This window comes from Ptychodera flava, chromosome 5 (genome assembly GCF_041260155.1).
Source record: "Ptychodera flava strain L36383 chromosome 5, AS_Pfla_20210202, whole genome shotgun sequence".
Taxonomy (NCBI): Eukaryota; Metazoa; Hemichordata; class Enteropneusta; family Ptychoderidae; genus Ptychodera; species Ptychodera flava.
In genome coordinates this window covers 4,651,401-4,669,819 of record NC_091932.1, presented here as the reverse complement: position 1 = coordinate 4,669,819, position 18,419 = coordinate 4,651,401, and the positions used below count along the sequence as shown (strand labels likewise).

The 18,419-nt window shown below is 37.3% G+C and overlaps 1 protein-coding gene across 1 annotated transcript in view; it reads right to left on the bottom strand.

Annotated features, from left to right (window-relative positions):
- Window positions 1-431: 431 nt before the first annotated feature.
- LOC139132801 (neurofilament heavy polypeptide-like) overlaps window positions 432-18,419 on the bottom strand; it is a 47,758-nt gene continuing 29,770 nt past the window's right edge. Inside the window, exons 3-7 of the mRNA XM_070699061.1 lie at window positions 9,224-9,543; window positions 8,124-8,237; window positions 5,160-5,496; window positions 4,364-4,510; window positions 432-3,368 (exon numbers count right to left, since the gene is read on the bottom strand). Of these exons, the coding sequence (XP_070555162.1) occupies window positions 3,310-3,368; window positions 4,364-4,510; window positions 5,160-5,496; window positions 8,124-8,237; window positions 9,224-9,543 (977 nt within the window). The 3' untranslated portion in view covers window positions 432-3,309. The remainder of the gene's footprint in view (window positions 3,369-4,363; window positions 4,511-5,159; window positions 5,497-8,123; window positions 8,238-9,223; window positions 9,544-18,419) is intronic.

Genomic DNA, 18,419 nt, shown 5'->3' with positions numbered 1-18,419 from the left:
TCAATAGAGGAATGAATATCTACTGTGAGACTTTGGATCATATCACTGAATACTGCTGAGATGGCAAGATGAAAGCAAGTCAGCAACTTGCCGTGTCATGTAAATAACTCAACCACAAAATACCATGGAACATTGGTTAGAAATTGCAGAACATGATTGTATGTTGGACTCTTGATAGCGATGTTGGGGTATTTCCTCGCACATGGACATTACACACAAGTATAAACATTTTATACTATTTGAAAGATTTTAGTTTGCAAACATTCTATCAGGATTCATTATAATCATCTTTTCACAAAATATAACATCAAAATACAAATGAAAAAAACAAAGTCACGCTTTGGGGAAGCACACAATTTTTAAGTTATTTTAACACAAAGTCATCACTTACGCTCATCTTCACTCCAAAGTTTGATTCAATTCAAATTCAATTTGTAGAGTTGTGTATATTACTTTAAAAGTATAAAACCGTGCAAGGTACATCTTCACTGTTTCAATTGAAAGAGAAAGAGGGGTTTACTCCAACACTCTCTACTCCATTTTTTTTTTTCTTCTCATATGATAAATATTGGCAAAAGCATTAAAACTGGAGCAAATGAGATTCAAATTAGAATCTCACATAGTACTGCCATTTACACTCTGAATATCTTGTAAATATTTCCAAAACGTTGTCTTTTTCAAAGGCAAGTATAGTTAATACTCCCATACAGATACGATGAAAAGCTCATACAATTAGGGTGGAAGAGATTTTGATAATAGGAATAATTGGATTTTTGCCTTCTGATTATCATGGATTTCATATCATCTCATGTACTTTCTATATTCATACATTTGTTATCTGCACTGATCAATCATTGGATGATCCCTGTGTTGATTAAAACATTTACAACACTCCCTAAAAGTAACTTACTCAGCCACATCAGATAACAGGATGTTCAAAAATCTGTGATGTCTACTGGCGGCTGTCTGCGCACCATATAAAGTACTACAACACTTGTAATTCAAAAGATGGAAAAATATATTTCACTCTACTCCATCTGATTTAGAATTTGTGTTCTGAACAAGAAAATACACAATATTTGGGATGGTTTGGTTGTGACTCTATGTTTAATTCAAGCTACTGCAATTTCAGTGTCTATTTAACTCTATGCATTTCAGTTCTTGAATTATTAAAATTTTGTATCAGTGATTCTAATCAACACTTCCTCTCTGCTATTTTATTAAAAAGCAGCTACATGTGTTCTTCACATCCAAAACATATTGTATAAAATTCACTGCAGGAGTAGTTAATGAAAGGAGCTATTTAGCCATTATGTTATTTTGATGGATATTTCTAAACTTTGGATGTTGACAGAACAGACAGACAGACAGACAGACACATGGAGACAGTCATACTGATAAAGCCATTTCTGATCAGAAGCATAGTATAAAACATCAATGTTCAGTTTAAATTTGACAGCATGGTGTAATTAAGAATCTCTTGCAGATTTTTGCAGCATTTATATTGTGACATTTAGTCACATCCGCCTGATCTGCGTGAGCAGTGACCACGCTGACAAGAAATTTGAATGACAGTACTTGTAGCGATGATGATCAGAATATTTCAACTGATCTTTCTGACAGTGCAAACTGTACTGGAATGTCCCTCTTCAAAACCACTAATTGGAGTTTCTCTCCTATAATTGCCATCAGTCGACTTGAAGACTGGTTACAATAATAAATCACACAGCATAATATTCAACCTTTATCATTTTCTTCTTGCTTCTTATTTGAATACAGCTAATCACAGACAGATTATTAATAATTATTCCAGAACCATGGCAATTTCTGAAACCTGACCAGAGGTCAATATAAAATTTATATCATGGTGAATTATATCACAATCATGATATCAACTGTCACCATCTCTGCAATTGCCTGACATTCATATGAACAGTACAATTATATTTCACACAATTTATACATGTCCTTTTCATTCATTTCATTCACAATAAACGTATAGAATAATCTGTTTAAATATATATAATCTTTTATTTTTTTCTCATTGTCGTCATCAAAGTCAATAATTTTGGTTAATAGGCTTTTTGTAATGATATGTTTTGCAGTGACTAGACTATCTCAGAGACCCCCGTAAGTATTGAAAAGAAATACGCATTGGAAAAAAAAAAGAACTTTGCTGAGTTGATGAGGTTATTATACCTGACTCTCAGGTATCTGAACAATAAGACTGATTAAGCCTTGAGACTACTTATCTAAAGCTTTTTATGGTCAGTATTATTCAATTTGGACAATCAAGTTAAAGGGCCTACACAATAACAGAGTCGCCTTTGCTTCCAACAACTCTTGATTGAGATGTGTAAAGGCGTCCCTAGGATTCTCAAAAACATCAACTCTGTAAACTTTCTGTGAATATCACAGGATATGATCAATTGCCATCATAAACATCTGATAATCTTTAAAAATAGCTCAAATGAAGATAATTTTGACACATGAAAATAGAACATATCAGCTCAAATCTGTCAAAAAATTATTTCCCTAAAAAGATTAAATATTTAGATCATTTTTTATATAGACATATCTTTTATATTTTGTGCTTTTTTTTGTTTTTTTTTTCAACATGTCTTATTTTCAATAGTAACAGTGAAATTTGATCCATCTATGTTAGAAAATCAGCCTGCTTCTTTGTTACAATGGCATATGTATTGTCTATGGGGTATACTTCATGGGTGTTGGTTATAAAGGACATCGGTGCTACTGAATAACAACAGAACAGCACTTTCAGTGCATGGCATTACATAATGACATTACAGGATCTGCCAGAGTAACTGTAACCCTCACTACAGTATATCTCTCAATCATTTCAGTGTTGGACAACACAGAACCCAAAAGAACTGAAAAGGCTTTCATTTCAGCGTTGGACAACACAGAACCCAAAAGAACTGAAAAGGCTTTCATTTCAGCATTGGACAACACAGAACCCATCGCTGACTGAAGTGACATTCACTAAAATCAGTGTCATTCCCCTTCAATTCACACAATGTACTCCTCTACTTTACTTACATTCCAAATTTTGTAACAACATCACTTCACCTCACTCTCCAACACTCCATCTCTCTCTCTGTCTTTCTCACTTCTTTCAAAAATTTCACATATACATATATATTTACTAGGAATGCTTGTGAGCTCATAAAAGCAGAGTCTTTATAATTTTTCAAAAAAATAAAACTTTAGAGGAGGATCATCATCAACTTCCATACAGACAAATATACTTTGTTTAATTTACTGTGAGTCTCTTCAAAGTCTGCTGATCTACACATCTTTTCTGACTTTCTTCTTCCTTTTCTGTGGTTTAGCCTCTATCCAGTCATCTACAATGAAAAAGATCAAAATATCACTCAGTAGGTATCCCTTTAAAGGTATACAGTCACCTGTAATCTAAATATGCCCATATATGGTCAAAGGGGCGTTCCTTGGTATTCAAAATGCCCATGTGAGGGTGCTGTTTTTAAAAAGCGGCCACCCGCTTAAAATCTGTGATTGGTTAGATTTTCTCTTTCCATGGTAACTGTGGCAAAATTGGAACAGGTGACAGTATGCCTTTAAGCTCTTCTTTCTGGACTATTTAGATTTGGTAGGATATACAAATCATTATCATGTATCTGCATTGAGGACAATAGAATTATGAATGCATTAAAATCACTGTATCATGTATACAAAGTCTGTTTCAAAACAGACGACCATTTCCAGGCACCCTAATCTCTCTGCCTTTTAGTATGTCTCTGTGTGTTCACTTTGAATAGTTTCAAAGGACCCATTGCATGCATTGGACAATTGCTAGGATTTTGTCTCGGGTGATCAATATACAGCAATGCAGCTGTCAAATGTGCATCATAGATCATGCTGGTTTCAATTTAGAAGAAAATTGTTATGGCGTTATATGAAGTACAGCCCATTTAATTCCAAAACCACAGATGTAAGATGTACAATAGTAAGGTATGCACTAAGACATTAACCCTATACACAGCCTTCATTAGTTTATTACCAATTGTCCTTCATTAATCTTTAATTGCTAATCACGTAATCTTGTAATCAACAAGCCATCCTCATCTTTAAGATGGTAAAAATTGGATGAATACACAGAAGTAATGGCAACATGACTAGAGTCATTCAAAATTGTTCATTAATTAATGGACTAAGAATCTGCTAAAAAATAAAGATGTTTATGGGTAAAAAATATTTCCTTATGTTCTGTTAAAAGAGTTTGATAGAGGCATAGGGAAACCATTGCTCCACACCCATGGAGGAATTAATAATAGAGAAAAGAGGAGACCAGTTACAAACAGCGCCCTCTTGAGTCCATTACCTTCGTCAGGAGTAGCTTTTGATTGATCTTCATCTTTTGGTGTCTCCGGAACTTTCTCAGTCTCAGCAAGTTTCTCCTCTGTTGATGCCTTTTCTGTCTCTTTCAAATCTTTGGTTTCAGTGGCTACCTCATTAATAGTGCTCTTATCTGAACATATGAAAACAATAAGTAAGACAGGATACCCATGATCTGGAAGTGTGCAACTGTGAGTTTTCTTTTGGATAACTACTACAATTATACCTGAGGGTATATCAAATTTGAAGTACAACTTAAAAATTATGTCTAGAGTTCTAAAATCTAATAAGACTAGGTCTGATAACAAGATGATTTTCAGCCTTAGATGCATAGAGAATACAAACACAATTTGTCATCATATGGTTGGCTTCAGTCTTGGTGGACAATTTGTCCTGAGTCAAGTTATAAGCCAAGTTATTATCCTGACCTGGTTTGAGTGTTTCTGTGTTTCTCTGTGTGTTTATCTGTTTGTTGAATCTGGGCTGTGTACAGTTGGCATAGGCAGAGTGTCACCATCACAGTGGGTTACTGAACCATCCTTTTTAGGAGTGGAGAGGTGGCCTACAGGTTATGTCTATGCTTGATGTGCTAAGAGCTGACACTATATATCAGTGTTTGACTCGTAACTACAACCACTGTTTCTTTATTCTAAGCCACACGTACAATTTCCACTTCTTACATCCACTTGTCTTACACAAAATAGCTCATTTTTTGACAACCAATTCATTTTATTCTGGAAAAACAATTAATTACTGACAGCACAGTTTATTTTGTACATTACCTTTTTCATCACTGGTTTCCTTAACTTCTTTAGAATCTTTAACACTGGGTGTTTCCTTTTTGGGGCTGCTAGGTGGTTTCTTCTTTGGACTTGATTTGGCCTTTTTCTCAGGGCTAGGTGGACTGGAAGGTGCCTTCTCTGGGCTGGCCTGTTTGGGCTCTTTCTTAGGTGACCCCTTAGTCTTCTTGGGTGAACCAACAACAGTCGGACTTTCCTCCTTTTTCTCCTCCTTGGCAGTGGTATTTTCTTTGTTATCAGTTTCATTCCCATCTGGAGCATCACTCTTATCTGTCAATGGCTTCTCTTTCTTTGGACTTTCTGTAACCTTTTTCTCACCCTTAAAAAAATAGAAATTTGTACATTTAAAACACTATCAGGGATGTAGAAAATAGCTGGCAGCCGGCAAAAACAACTGGCTGTCGGCTAAAATTTGCCAGCTGTGAAAATTTAGTTTTAGTAAAAAATCAAGACATTTTGCACAAACTTTGTGCGTTCACACACTTTTATTTTTGTCATGTGTAACCAAAATTTTCTACATCATGGCGACTGCTGGCACTGACTTCTAAAACTTTTGAACAACTCTTTTGACTGTGTGCGTGCTGAGTTTGCCAGTGTCACAAAGATCAGATACCCACACAAACAGTACATGAACTCTAAATTTTCAAAGACGCAGACTTAATAATGCGTCACTGCTCATTCTTCCTGCATATTGCAGGAGTTTGTTGATCTCTGAATAGTTTGTGTAACCATTCCATGGTACTGGAATCAGGTAAGAAATATTGACAAGATCATGGATGGTCAGGAGTGTCTGTCTGCTCAATTTCAATAGCTTGACCAGGACTTAGGACTGTGATCTTGTTATCACATTACTACCATACTATCCAATACAACTGAAACTGACTCCTAAAACTCAGGCTTTGTATCACTTGCTTTCATTTCATAACTTAGTAAGTGATGAATAATTAATGATGTTGAGGCAAGAAGGTACAAGTTCAACTGAAGTGTAGAACCACAGCTGACTTGTATGTGTTAACTGACACATCAATTGTCACCTGAACAATATTTTTTTTCCAATTCTAGACACCTCTTGTATTTTGTATAAACTAGCAATAACTTGTCAGACTCTTGTCTGACATAATGTGTTTATGTTTAGATGAACCATGGACCAAGGTTAGCCTAAAGCCAGCTTACAGAGACTAATGAAAATTCTTTATACGCCGGTGATCTTGTAGTCTGCTGGGCTACAAAGATAGCTGTCTACACAGAGCAGATCAACGTATCTGTGGACTAGATTACAATGACTACTTCACATCATCATATCAGAGAATCATGGCCTTCATGACGGAAGGCCGATGGAAGTCTTCATTAAAACCAGACAGATAATTCATCAGTGTTTGCTGTCAGAAAATCAAGTACCACTTTCTTGACACCATACAGCATTGACCATGCAGGGTCTATGCATACAATCATGCCTAATGACGTGCTGGAACATTGTGAAAAAAAACCACTTGATTTATAAGCTGAAAGCAACCATTAAGAAGACAGTAATTGATCAGAGTATCTCTTGATCCACCTACGGTCTCTCCACAATCCAATTACCAACCACTACTGCCCGTTTATCCAATCCCACCCTAACAAAGATGTTACAAGAATTCACATCCATATTTGCAGCATCCACTCTACACCAGACAACCTGCTGATGGCAGATCTGTCTGCATCACCTTGAAAACCATATCTCTCTGTTCAACACACATCACTATGAAACCATATCTCTGTATAACACACATCACTATGAAACCATATCTCTGTGTTATCACACATCTATGAAACCATATCTCTCTATTAACACACATCACTATGAAACCATATCTCTCTGTTTAACACACATCACTTTGAAACCATATCTCTGTGTGTAACACACATCACCTTGAAACCATATCTCTGTGTGTAACACACATCACCTTGAAACCATATCTCTGTGTGTAACACACATCCTATGAAACCATATCTCTGTGTGTAACACACATCACTATGAAACCATATCTCTCTATTTAACACACATCACTATGAAACCATATCTCTCTGTTTAACACACATCACTATGAAACCATATCTCTGTGTGTAACACACATCACTATGAAACCATATCTCTCTATTTAACACACATCACTATGAAACCATATCTCTGTGTAAAACACACATCACTATGAAACCATATCTCTGTGTGTAACACACATCACCTTGAAACCATATCTCTGTGTGTAACACACATCACTATGAAACCATATCTCTGTGTGTAACACACATCACCTTGAAACCATATCTCTGTGTGTAACACACATCACCTTGAAACCATATCTCTGTGTGTAACACACATCACCATGAAACCATATCTCTGTGTGTAACACACATCACTATGAAACCATATCTCTGTGTGTAACACACATCACCTTGAAACCATATCTCTGTGTGTAACACACATCACTATGAAACCATATCTCTCTATTTAAACACATCACTATGAAACCATATCTCTCTATTTAACACACATCACTATGAAACCATATCTCTCTGTTTAACACACATCACGTTTCAACCATATCTCTGTGTGTAACACACATCACTATGAAACCATATGATACCATATCTCTCTGTTTAACACACATCACTATGAAACCATATCCTGCAAGAGACTATTGAATACCATAACTACTGAGCTATTGGTTTATATTTCATATCAAACTCTTATTTCTATTTTCTTTTTTGCTCTCTTTTTTCCCTATTTAGGGGTAAATGCTTTATCTAAATGACTTGCTACACTACGGATGGTTTAAACAAGTGTCAGATTTTCTAAAATGTTACAATGATAACCAACAGCACACAATACAGACTTTTCTTACAAACCGAGTATGTCATGTGTTAATCTAACTGTACACAATGTGATGAACAGCTTTACAGCATTACCTTCTTGTCCTTGCGTTTTGATGGAGACTCCTTGGCTTCTGGACTCTTCTTTTCTGTCTGCAAATCTTTCTTAACATCTCCAGACTCTTTGGCATCTTTATCTGGTTCCTCCTCCTAAGCAGACATAAATTTCAAGTGTCAAACTTTGGCAATAGTTAAATTTAATGTACATTACAGGGCTCGAAATAATACCTGTCTGCCTGTCCCGGACAAGTGAAATTTGGCCTGGGACAAGTAGTTTTGAAAAGTACTTGTCCAAGTGGACAGGTAGGTTTTTTTCAGCCTGCAACCAGTATTTCAACCAATTGACTACAGCAAATATTCATAAGTTTAAATTTATATACCTGTAACCTTTTACAATTTTGAAAATTATTATTTGGATATTTACCTGTCAGAAAAAAGTAAAAGAAAGTTCGATAATATCTAATCACTGTTTACAGGAGGCAGCCATGTTGATTTATCTAAGGTCACGTCTCAAATATCTTAGATTGGGAGATTCTCAAAGCTATCTCGACACCGAGGGCGCTGTTAAGCTAGTTTGCATATGATACAGGCATGAGTTTGTTGAATTGAATTGAAATTAGTATAGTTTCTTAGAATAAATTATGCCATTTTGGACAGTTACTTTTCTCACTGGGACAGGTACTTTTTATTTTGACTTGTCCAGTGGACAGGTGGTTGAAAAAAAGTATTTCGAGCCCTGCATTATATCAAAGCAGAGAATATAGAATGGTTTCTTTTCTACTTTTTTTTGCATCATATAATCCTTGTGTTACCACAGTTTGTCTGGCTATTTGTTTATATGTTTGTTAGTCTATCTGTTTATAAGTTTTTTAAGTCTATCTGCATCTCTCTCCTTCCATCTCGCCCTGTTCTTTTGTTCAAATTTTTCTCTTTTCCTCTTTCATCCCCATCCACTCCTCTTTGCCCCTCTGCTGTCTTTCCTCACTTTCTGATGCATACATACATCTCTGTCATATCTATCTATCTTTCCCCTACACTCACACACACACACACACACACACACACTCTCACTCTCTCTCTCTCTCTCTCTCTCTCTCTCTCTCTCTCTCTCTCTCTCTCTCTCTCTCTGTTCATACCTTGACTTCCTTTTTAGCTTTCATTTCCCTCTTCTTCTTTGGTGTTTTATCTTCCTCATTCTGTACCTCCACATTTTCCTTGTCTTCTTCATTAGCTTCATCTTTTGTCATCTTCTTTGGCTTCTCTTTCTCATCACTGACAATTTCCTTTTGTTTCTCCTCTCTGTTTCTCTCACTCACTGGTCGAGGAGACTTAGGAATCACTTTCTCTGTCATCTTCTTTTCTTCCACACTGCTTTTCTTGGCAGCCTCTTCTTCTTCCTTCTGGTGCTGACGACTTAATTTCTTCTCCCGACGAGTCATAGGAGTTATCCATTCCCCTGAAATAGCATTCACAGTGACATTAGCATTTCATTTTCATTAAGGTAGAATGCACCTCGGGGACAGATATTCAGACTCTCAAACTTTTACAATTCTTTTCTGATATACCACTTGTGGGGGGTTCATTTTAAAGCTCTTGGTGTAAGAAAACTTTTCACAACCTTAGTTTTTCAAAATTCGAAAATTTTATTTTTCTCAATAGAGTTAACACAGGGATGGTAGCCATTTTGTATTTTAAATATCCATAAATCATGGGTTATTTGTTTCTCTAGTACCAAAATTTGCACGGTGGCCCCTTTTTTTTACTCTTGATTTTGAAAGAGAATGGTGGAAGGTCCTTTAGGAAAGTTTGAGCAAAAGTTGAAGTCTATCACTTTTGAGGCGCATACTACCTTAATATTTTACAACCTGAAAACTACAACATTCATTATCCACACTCTCTGCTTTTTCAAATGTCTGTATTCTACTACTCTACACTTCTGGTAAAATTTCAAATCTAAAAGAAATTATAAATGATGTATATTTGCAATATTTTCTGAGATCAATCAAAAGTTTTCCTGTGTTCAAAAATATGTCAATTAACGAGGCATTTTTTTGTGGGAACAAATAAAAACCCTATTAAAATCTTTCCATTATGATTAAATGAGTTATAAGAGGTTGGGGTCAAAGTGTTCTACTTTTGATTTCAACACTTTTGGTGATCTCATTTTTTTCAGTGATTAAGACTTAAGAGTAATAATACATGTATGATAATGGAGATCACTATCATGGTAGAAGCCAGCATGAGACAGGTTTACCTAAATCATTTCCCGAAGGATGTTTGTACTTTATGTACTATCTGTCTAATTTTCTCAGAGGTAATCTACAGAATTCCCTGGTTAGGTTGTGACCAAAGACATAAATAAACTTCATTAAACAAAATCTTATCGTGAAGTAAATATTTTATAGATTTCACTTTCATGACAATCAGTGACAGGGAAAACACACCCACTAAACAACCAATGACTCCTTTTATTGTCAACCTTTTTCCCTCCTAGGCATTCTAACAATTTTAGTGATCTTTAAAATGCAATGATATTAATGATCTCTCCTTATTCGCAATGAAGTCTGTATGTGTTGCGAGTACAATAATAAGGAATGCACTACTTTGCAATGTATGGACATGCAGAGCGACACTTATATGAGACATTAAAGCCCGGGGCGAAATGGACCGGGATCCGGATTAATGCCAAGTTTGGGTGGGCGTTTTGGGGCATGGCTCTGCATAATGAGTCTGTTGGTAACGGTTGCTATCGTTCGCATTATCTGCGTAATCTGTTTGCTCTCAAATCACGCTCTGACTATAAGCTTAGGTACAGCCTTCGCAATACGCGAAAGAAAAAAGAAAGAAGGAAAAAATATCAATTTCATAAAAATAGGAACGTGCTGAGTTGATTTACTGAAGTTTCAGGTCATGTCATCGTTTGACAATGATTCGGCTACTGACCACCATATCTACAGACGGAAATGGCGCCGTACGTAGTGGAAATAATCATCAAGAAAGTAATAAAATAAAAATAATCCGAAGCTGGCAATTTCGTATGTTGAAATCACACGAATTACCTATCTGAATATTGACTGAGAACACGGTTCGGGAAAAATGGTAGGAAAACAGGTGAACGACGCGACGTCATGACCGATCGCTAAAATAAAAATACCGTCAATGACGCTGTACCTTCTCTAATGTGTGGCCAGGTCAGGTAATTGGTTGTTGGCATGGAGTTATTGGTAAATAGTTGATGATGTAGGGGCATGAGGTAGGATATGGACCCAAAGAACCCAAAAGATGATTAAATACATCAATCAAAAAAATTCTAAGCTACAGTATAAACTGCCTAAAGATAGTTCAATGTGGAAAAAAAGTTAAATAATTCAGAAATAAGAATTAACAGTCCAAAATAGTAATGATGCACTTCCTACTGACATGAGTGCATGTGAAATACACAACCTGGCATCTGTAAATTAAATGTATACCAAGTGATCATTTTAAGTCACTTTTAACTGTTTTTAAGGATATTCCAAAGAGTCCTGTGGAAATGATGAAAACGCTTATCTGGTCTTGTGTTTGTAAAACCTCATGGCTGATAATTGTCATAGTATACAAAAAAAATTGAAAGTGAAGAAATTACTGTTTTTTAATAGGCATATTTTCCTTGAAATACATGACCGTGTAAAGAATATATGCTAAAAGTGTTTAAGAGTAAATTTCTTTTCAAAAAATAATTTAATCTGTGACCAAAGGATTTTTATTCTTTGAGTTTACAAATTCAAACATTGCAATTTGTTCAATCATCTTGTGCAGTGCAAAATTTATAAAATGACTGAAAAATAAAAAAATTGGCAGAATTACAGTCTTTGTGATGTAAAATCATGGGTTGACATCACGATAATTGTTAATCTGTTCGAAGTACTTTCTATAATTTAAAAAATAAAGTTCATGCAGAAACGGTAACATATATTGTAAGCAATGTAGTGTTAATTTTGACTTTACATCAAAATATGCCTTTGCTGGATACCAAATATGTAGGGCGAAATATTAAAATCAGCCGTGTTCAGCAAAATCCACACAACAGCATTGATCCTTTTCTAATTTGATTTGATTTGCTTATGTTATCCTTGTATGACAGTCAGTACAATATGGAACTTGAACACAACACAGTGAATAAGTATGCTGTAAATGAAATGGTGTGGCTGCATCCACATGCAGCATAAGAGTGCCTTTGTCTCTCACCCCTCATTTCCAACCTGTCCCATCCCTGAAAAATAGTTTGGTCTTATATTTATAATGTTAATAATTTCTGTATTTGTTAAAATGTGCGCATCTCAAAAACTTTTGATCATAAACATTTTCATTGCTTTTTATAGCTGACCAGTCAGTTAACCTGTTTATTTTGAATATTTGCGCATTTTTTCTCAGTATTTGACATTTTCAGAATAGCTTCTTATTCATTTTGTCATTTTCTAAAGTTAGAATGCTCCTTTGTGTGGTCAAGCTTTCCACAAGCATCAAATGTTGCACTTCATATAGGAAGGTCTGCCTCTAGAGGGCGGGCATCATGAATAGTGTTTGTTAGTTTATTTCCTCCACATAAACTTCTGATTGTACTGTGAACATTGAACATGGCCGACGTCCGATTTTCCTGTCTAAAACTTTCACTCATTTTCGTTCATATGACTCTGAAACTCAAGGAAACGATTGGGAAGAAAGAGTTATCTTGAAATATTGAGGTACTCGCCGATATTTTGCAAAATTAAATGAGAAAAAATGCAAGGAAAATGCCGACAGGCTTACACAATGACCGTTTTCAGACTCAGAGGCATATGATCATCTGCAGATTATGCAACAGGCCCATATCACGTGAGGCCATCATCCACGCAACTCAGTACCAAACACTAGCGCACACAGGGTGAGCAAACACAAAGTGAGTACCCCTAACGTCAGCTCAGTAGTCTGTAATAGATTGTAGTCAACTAAGAACCTTGGAGAAAGGCTTACATGTAACACTGTGGCTATGCCGCTAAGTCCCTTTTGATTTTTGTCACAGCTCAAAATCGTTCTCCTACACCTCAACCTGAACCATGAACACCCCCACCAGTTTATGATATAACCCATCACAATGGCATATAACGTCAACGGATCTTGACAGACGGAAGTCTTGACAGACGGAAGTAGTTGACACCAGCATACTGTTTTCAACTCTAATACCTTCTCTGTCTATAAATAGACACGAGAAGGTAATAACATAAGTTCACTACATCACGGAAGGATCGAGATTTCCATGAATCTCGCGTACCACGATATCTGTGAGCGATCGAGGTCGGCCGCTCGGTTGCTTTGAGGGTGACCTCGGACAACTCATCACGAGTTATGTTTATTTTCGGAGCAATGGGGTGAACCACAGACTGGGTTCATAGATATCTTCGTTTTTGAAGAAATTAAAGTCCGATCTTTGTCGAAATCTTACGATGTAGTGCCAGCTCAATGAGCCGATCTCGGACACACCTATCAATAGGCCTAAGCCTTTCAAAGAAGATCGGGTGATGACGCTCACTTGCTCATCTTGAACTGACATTGACAAATACTGTTTTGATGTCTTTACAGCTTTGTTTAATTCTCATAACAGAAGTCCAAACATTACTGGGGCAACCGGTATGTCAAAACCTTACCAACCCTCCGAACACGACATGTCATTGCCATGTGTGAGAACACGTGTACATATACACAAACCATACGGCCGTTTTCAGGGCTAGCATTTATATCAAAAGCGACTGTAGCGTACCGGTACTTTCGGCCGTAGATTTGGGGGTGTTTAAAAAAGTGGCTCTCTTTGACTGACTGTAATTAAATTGATCATGGAGGCTACCGCCATGCTTTAATATTTAGTTGTTTTCGATGTCATTGTAAACTATGGACTCTGCCTGCAGTTCTGTAAAATACAGTGTACGCACTTTTCGCAAGGATACATCGTACCGGTACTGACTCATCTCTTGCTAAGTCACGACCGAAAATGGCTCACTTTCGCGATGTCATTGCATCATAAACGCTTGTTAGTAAAATAGTTTATGACAACCACGAAGTTTTCATTCTGTGTGCACGCCAATATACATGTAACTCTAAGCGTACACATGGTTTGTTTACATCGTAATTATTCTCGTATGCACAGCAAATGTTTGACCAGTTTACACCTCTGCGCGTCACTGAATGATTGACAATTGTTTGAATCGCGGAACGACTGTTCCCTGGGGGCCATTTCCTTTGTTACGAAAGCGATTTTTCCCCTAATCGTCGCAATTTTAAAAGGCTTTGTGAACTTGCGATACCTGTATGGCAGTATGTAAAGGTGCCGGAAATCGACAAGTGCGGCCAAAAGTGACGGCTAGCACAATCAAAGTGCGAGCGAATGTGAGGGCTTGAAGTGAGGGCTCTCACAATCAAATGTGCGAGCGAATGTGAGGGCTTGAAGTGAGGGCTCTCACAATCAAAGTGCGAGCGAATGTGAGGGCTTGAAGTGAGGGCTCTCACAATCAAAGTGAGAGCGTATTTGAGGGTTGAGACTTGCGAAAATCAGTACTAAATTCACCTTGATCGAATGAAGACTTGTGATCAAAGTCACTGCTAAAAGCGCGATACGATCTCCACTTAAGTGTAAACGGCGCAGCCCTGCGTATGAGCATGCATGGAGCTACATTTGTACAGCATCGATCGAAGCTTCACGATATGAGCGAACGGCTATTAAAGTACATGACGTCCCTGACGGAAAAAATTGTCAAACACCGTAAAAATATGAATGAGGCATTTTGTAATCTTTACATCGTTGAGTTTCTTGAAGAATATAATGTCTGGCTGATTTTAAAAATCGGCGACTGACTGATCGGGCAGGGATCGCACATTCAAAGTGCTTGTCAAAGTGAAATCAAACGCTATATGTGCGACAGGCAGAAATATTAAAACATCAGTCATCGCCATGATTAGGTTATACACTGTCAGGACTGAAAAACACTTTCTTGTAAAGCTTTTAAACTTGAGACAAGTCCATTGGGCGATTATCGTTATTGATATTAATGCCATGACAATGACACACGACTGATCACGTCGTTCAAAATCTCAAGTGTCTCTCGACACTCATGAAGGCGCGACTTTGCACAATTTTTAAATAACGGGTATTTACAATCTAGTATCGAAGTTTGACATATCGACAATTTTGGGACTATAGAATCGATACTAGAATCGAATGAACTGCGGTTGTCCCATGGGAAGCCGCGTCTGTGTTAACCGCCGATGTTCACGGCGTTTTGGGGACTGTAATATCAATACTACACGATACCAGAATAAATTGCTTGGTGCCATGGCACGCCCGGTCTGTTAAATCGACGATATTTACCCGATATTTATCGGCGATTTGGGGATTCTAATATCGATATTAGACGATACTTGAATGACTTGCCCTGTGCCTCGGCACGCCGGATCTGTGAAATCTCCGATATTTACCCTATATTTTTCGGCGATTTGGGGACTCTAATATTGTCGGGAATGGAAATCCGACAGAAATAATGCAAAACAGATAGTATATTTTCTGTTTATATCCAGGGTTCTGTACACATACTAATGACGATTTCACAGCGTCAGTTTATCTATTAGTTTATTTGTTAGTTAAATGAAGCCATAACATGCAAATCTGACCTTTCCGTTGTTTTTTATTTTATGTCGACTTTGACATTTAACTTTGGTCATAGACCCTCGAGAAAAACTGTGATCTTCATCGTTACCAGAACATTCACCATGACTGGTATCAAAAAACCCTCAAAATTCTCTGTGTCATTACTCGGAACGTGCCATGCAAGAGCAAAGTGTACATATTCAGAACGTCAGTTTGATCGTTAATGAGATTCAGTGTTAAGTACGAAGTATTGTTGTCGGGGACCGCTTGGCAAATAAACTTAATATATTCCAAGATAGATCGCACAAAAAACAAAAAACAAAAACAGCAGTTGCCTGTCCCGTTTTTCTCGAGGGTCTATGCTTTTGTGTATATATAGAAGTAGAACCACGGAATAAAATGTGTGTTGTAGCAGAATTACAGAACACATCGTGTCTGCTTGTCTGTCCATCAGTCACACCAAGACGAATTTCCCTTCGCCACAAATATCGATACTAAACGATACTAGAATGACTTGCCCTGTGCCTTACAGTTCTGGCCAAACCCGACTTCCAAGGACTGACTCTAGCTTCGATACTAGAGGATACTAGATTTTGTCAAATCGCAAGTAAATATCCGATATATATCGGAGATTTCACCACCTTACAGTTCTGGTCAAACCCGACTTCCAAGGACTGACTCTAGCTTCGATACTAGACAATACTAGATTCTGTCAAATCGCAAGTAAATATCCGATACATATCTAAGATTTCACTACCTTACAGTTCTGGTCAAACCCGACTTCTGAGAAATGACTCTAGCTTCGATACTAGACGATAATAGATTCTGTCAAATCGCAAGTAAATATCCGATATATATCGGAGATTTCACCACCTTACAGGTTTTGCGTCAGGGTAGCGTCAGGGTTCAGGTGTCCGAATTTAACGTGTTCATCGGGTCGATGGCATATTCAAGCCAAATACCGTGATGTAATATTTTTAGACTTCGTACTCTCGCCATTGCTGCATTGGTAAGGTTGAAAAAATACGCGGAGTCTTTGAGGTCGGCAGTATTGCTCTGTCTTATTTATTGTTGACAGTACAACCGGCTTAATTTTGAAAGTCTGAAAATTTTCAACGGTGAGTTTTAGTTACACGTTCAGTATTTTACGCGTGCGCCCCTTCGGAAGCAAAAACTTCCGACTTTTATACAAGCTGATAACTTGCTCCAGACCATGACAATAATTAATTAAGTGTCTAGTTATGACGTTTGGCCAATTTCAAGATTAAACTGCAATGATCATTTCCATCTAACACAAATTAGAATGACGGTACGCTGAGAGACCACACCCGATATTGACACATGAGAGAGAGAGAGAGAGAGAGAGAGAGAGAGAGAGAGAGAGAGAGAGAGAGAGAGAGAGAGAGAGTTACGTATTTTACTGGGAAATAGCCACTGCGTTCAGTTGAAATATGTTTCAACACCACCTTTCTTACGATCGACTAAGTCTAGGTTGTTGTAAACGTAAATGCACAAAATGTCTTTGGCATCCTACATGCCTGTCACAGAGTTTATGTTTATCTCAAGGCTGATACACGATGCATGCATAGGACGGTGATGCATATTCGTTTTACAGCAAGTGATTCGGTCGCGATGTGTTGCTCGCCGATAGATTGCTTGTTCTAATCATCAAGTCGTTGGCTTAAAAGTTTCAGAGCCAGAGACGGCACAATCATTTCCGCTACAGACAAACAACGTATGAATGTGATGCAAGGTCGCAGAGCTTTCTGATTATATAGTATGAAACAAAGGAGACAGTCAAATTTCTATCTAATGACTGCTCAATCGCTGACTACACAGAGATAGCTATGATTTCTGTGACAATATAATTGACCATGAGATTGATTCAGTGAACAATATTCAAGGGCTCGTTGACCAAAATGGCATTCTTTATTGAGGTAAAATATCCATCATTGTTAACAAAATGTAAAGGTTACAAGCATTCATGACCCCTGATATTCTGATGCAATTGATCTTTTGAAATGATTATCAAACTTTGTGTACAGAGAAAATAAAAAGCATACTGTCAGTACAAACGTAAAAAAGATTTGTCATTTGCTGTTGTCTGATTTCTCAGTTTTAGTAGCTATTGAATTTTTTTTATCCTCAAAAAATCAATCATAGAGAACCAGACAAGTCTCCAAAAATACATTTTCCCATGATCTTACTTTATCTGGTGAACAAGCCACTCTAAAATTTCTTCAAAAAAGTTTCCTCTTTCTTCGAAAATTCTCCGACAAAAACTCCGCATACGACGCCATGTCGGATAAACAGTATCAGAGTTCACGTGCCCAGGTCGTGAACTGGTTTGACTGAAGTCACATTTATCAGTCGCGCTATAGTCGTACAATGGTACCAGAAGAAGTATCGCTCGCTTGAGTTGCATGTATTAATAATAAAAAGGATATCTGTGATATTTGAAATGCGGTGACTAAAAAACACGAATGATGTAATGGGTTCTGTACGCAGGTCATTGTGTACTCGTTCCGCGCTCAGCCGTTCAACTGTTCACAGAGCCATGCCGCGCCGCGACTGTGTTCTGGAGATAGCAAATTTTTATTCAACGTTGAAAACGACTTTGACTCTCATTTTTCGTATGTCTGAGCCCGAATTTGATCGGTTCAAGGCGCCCCTCACTT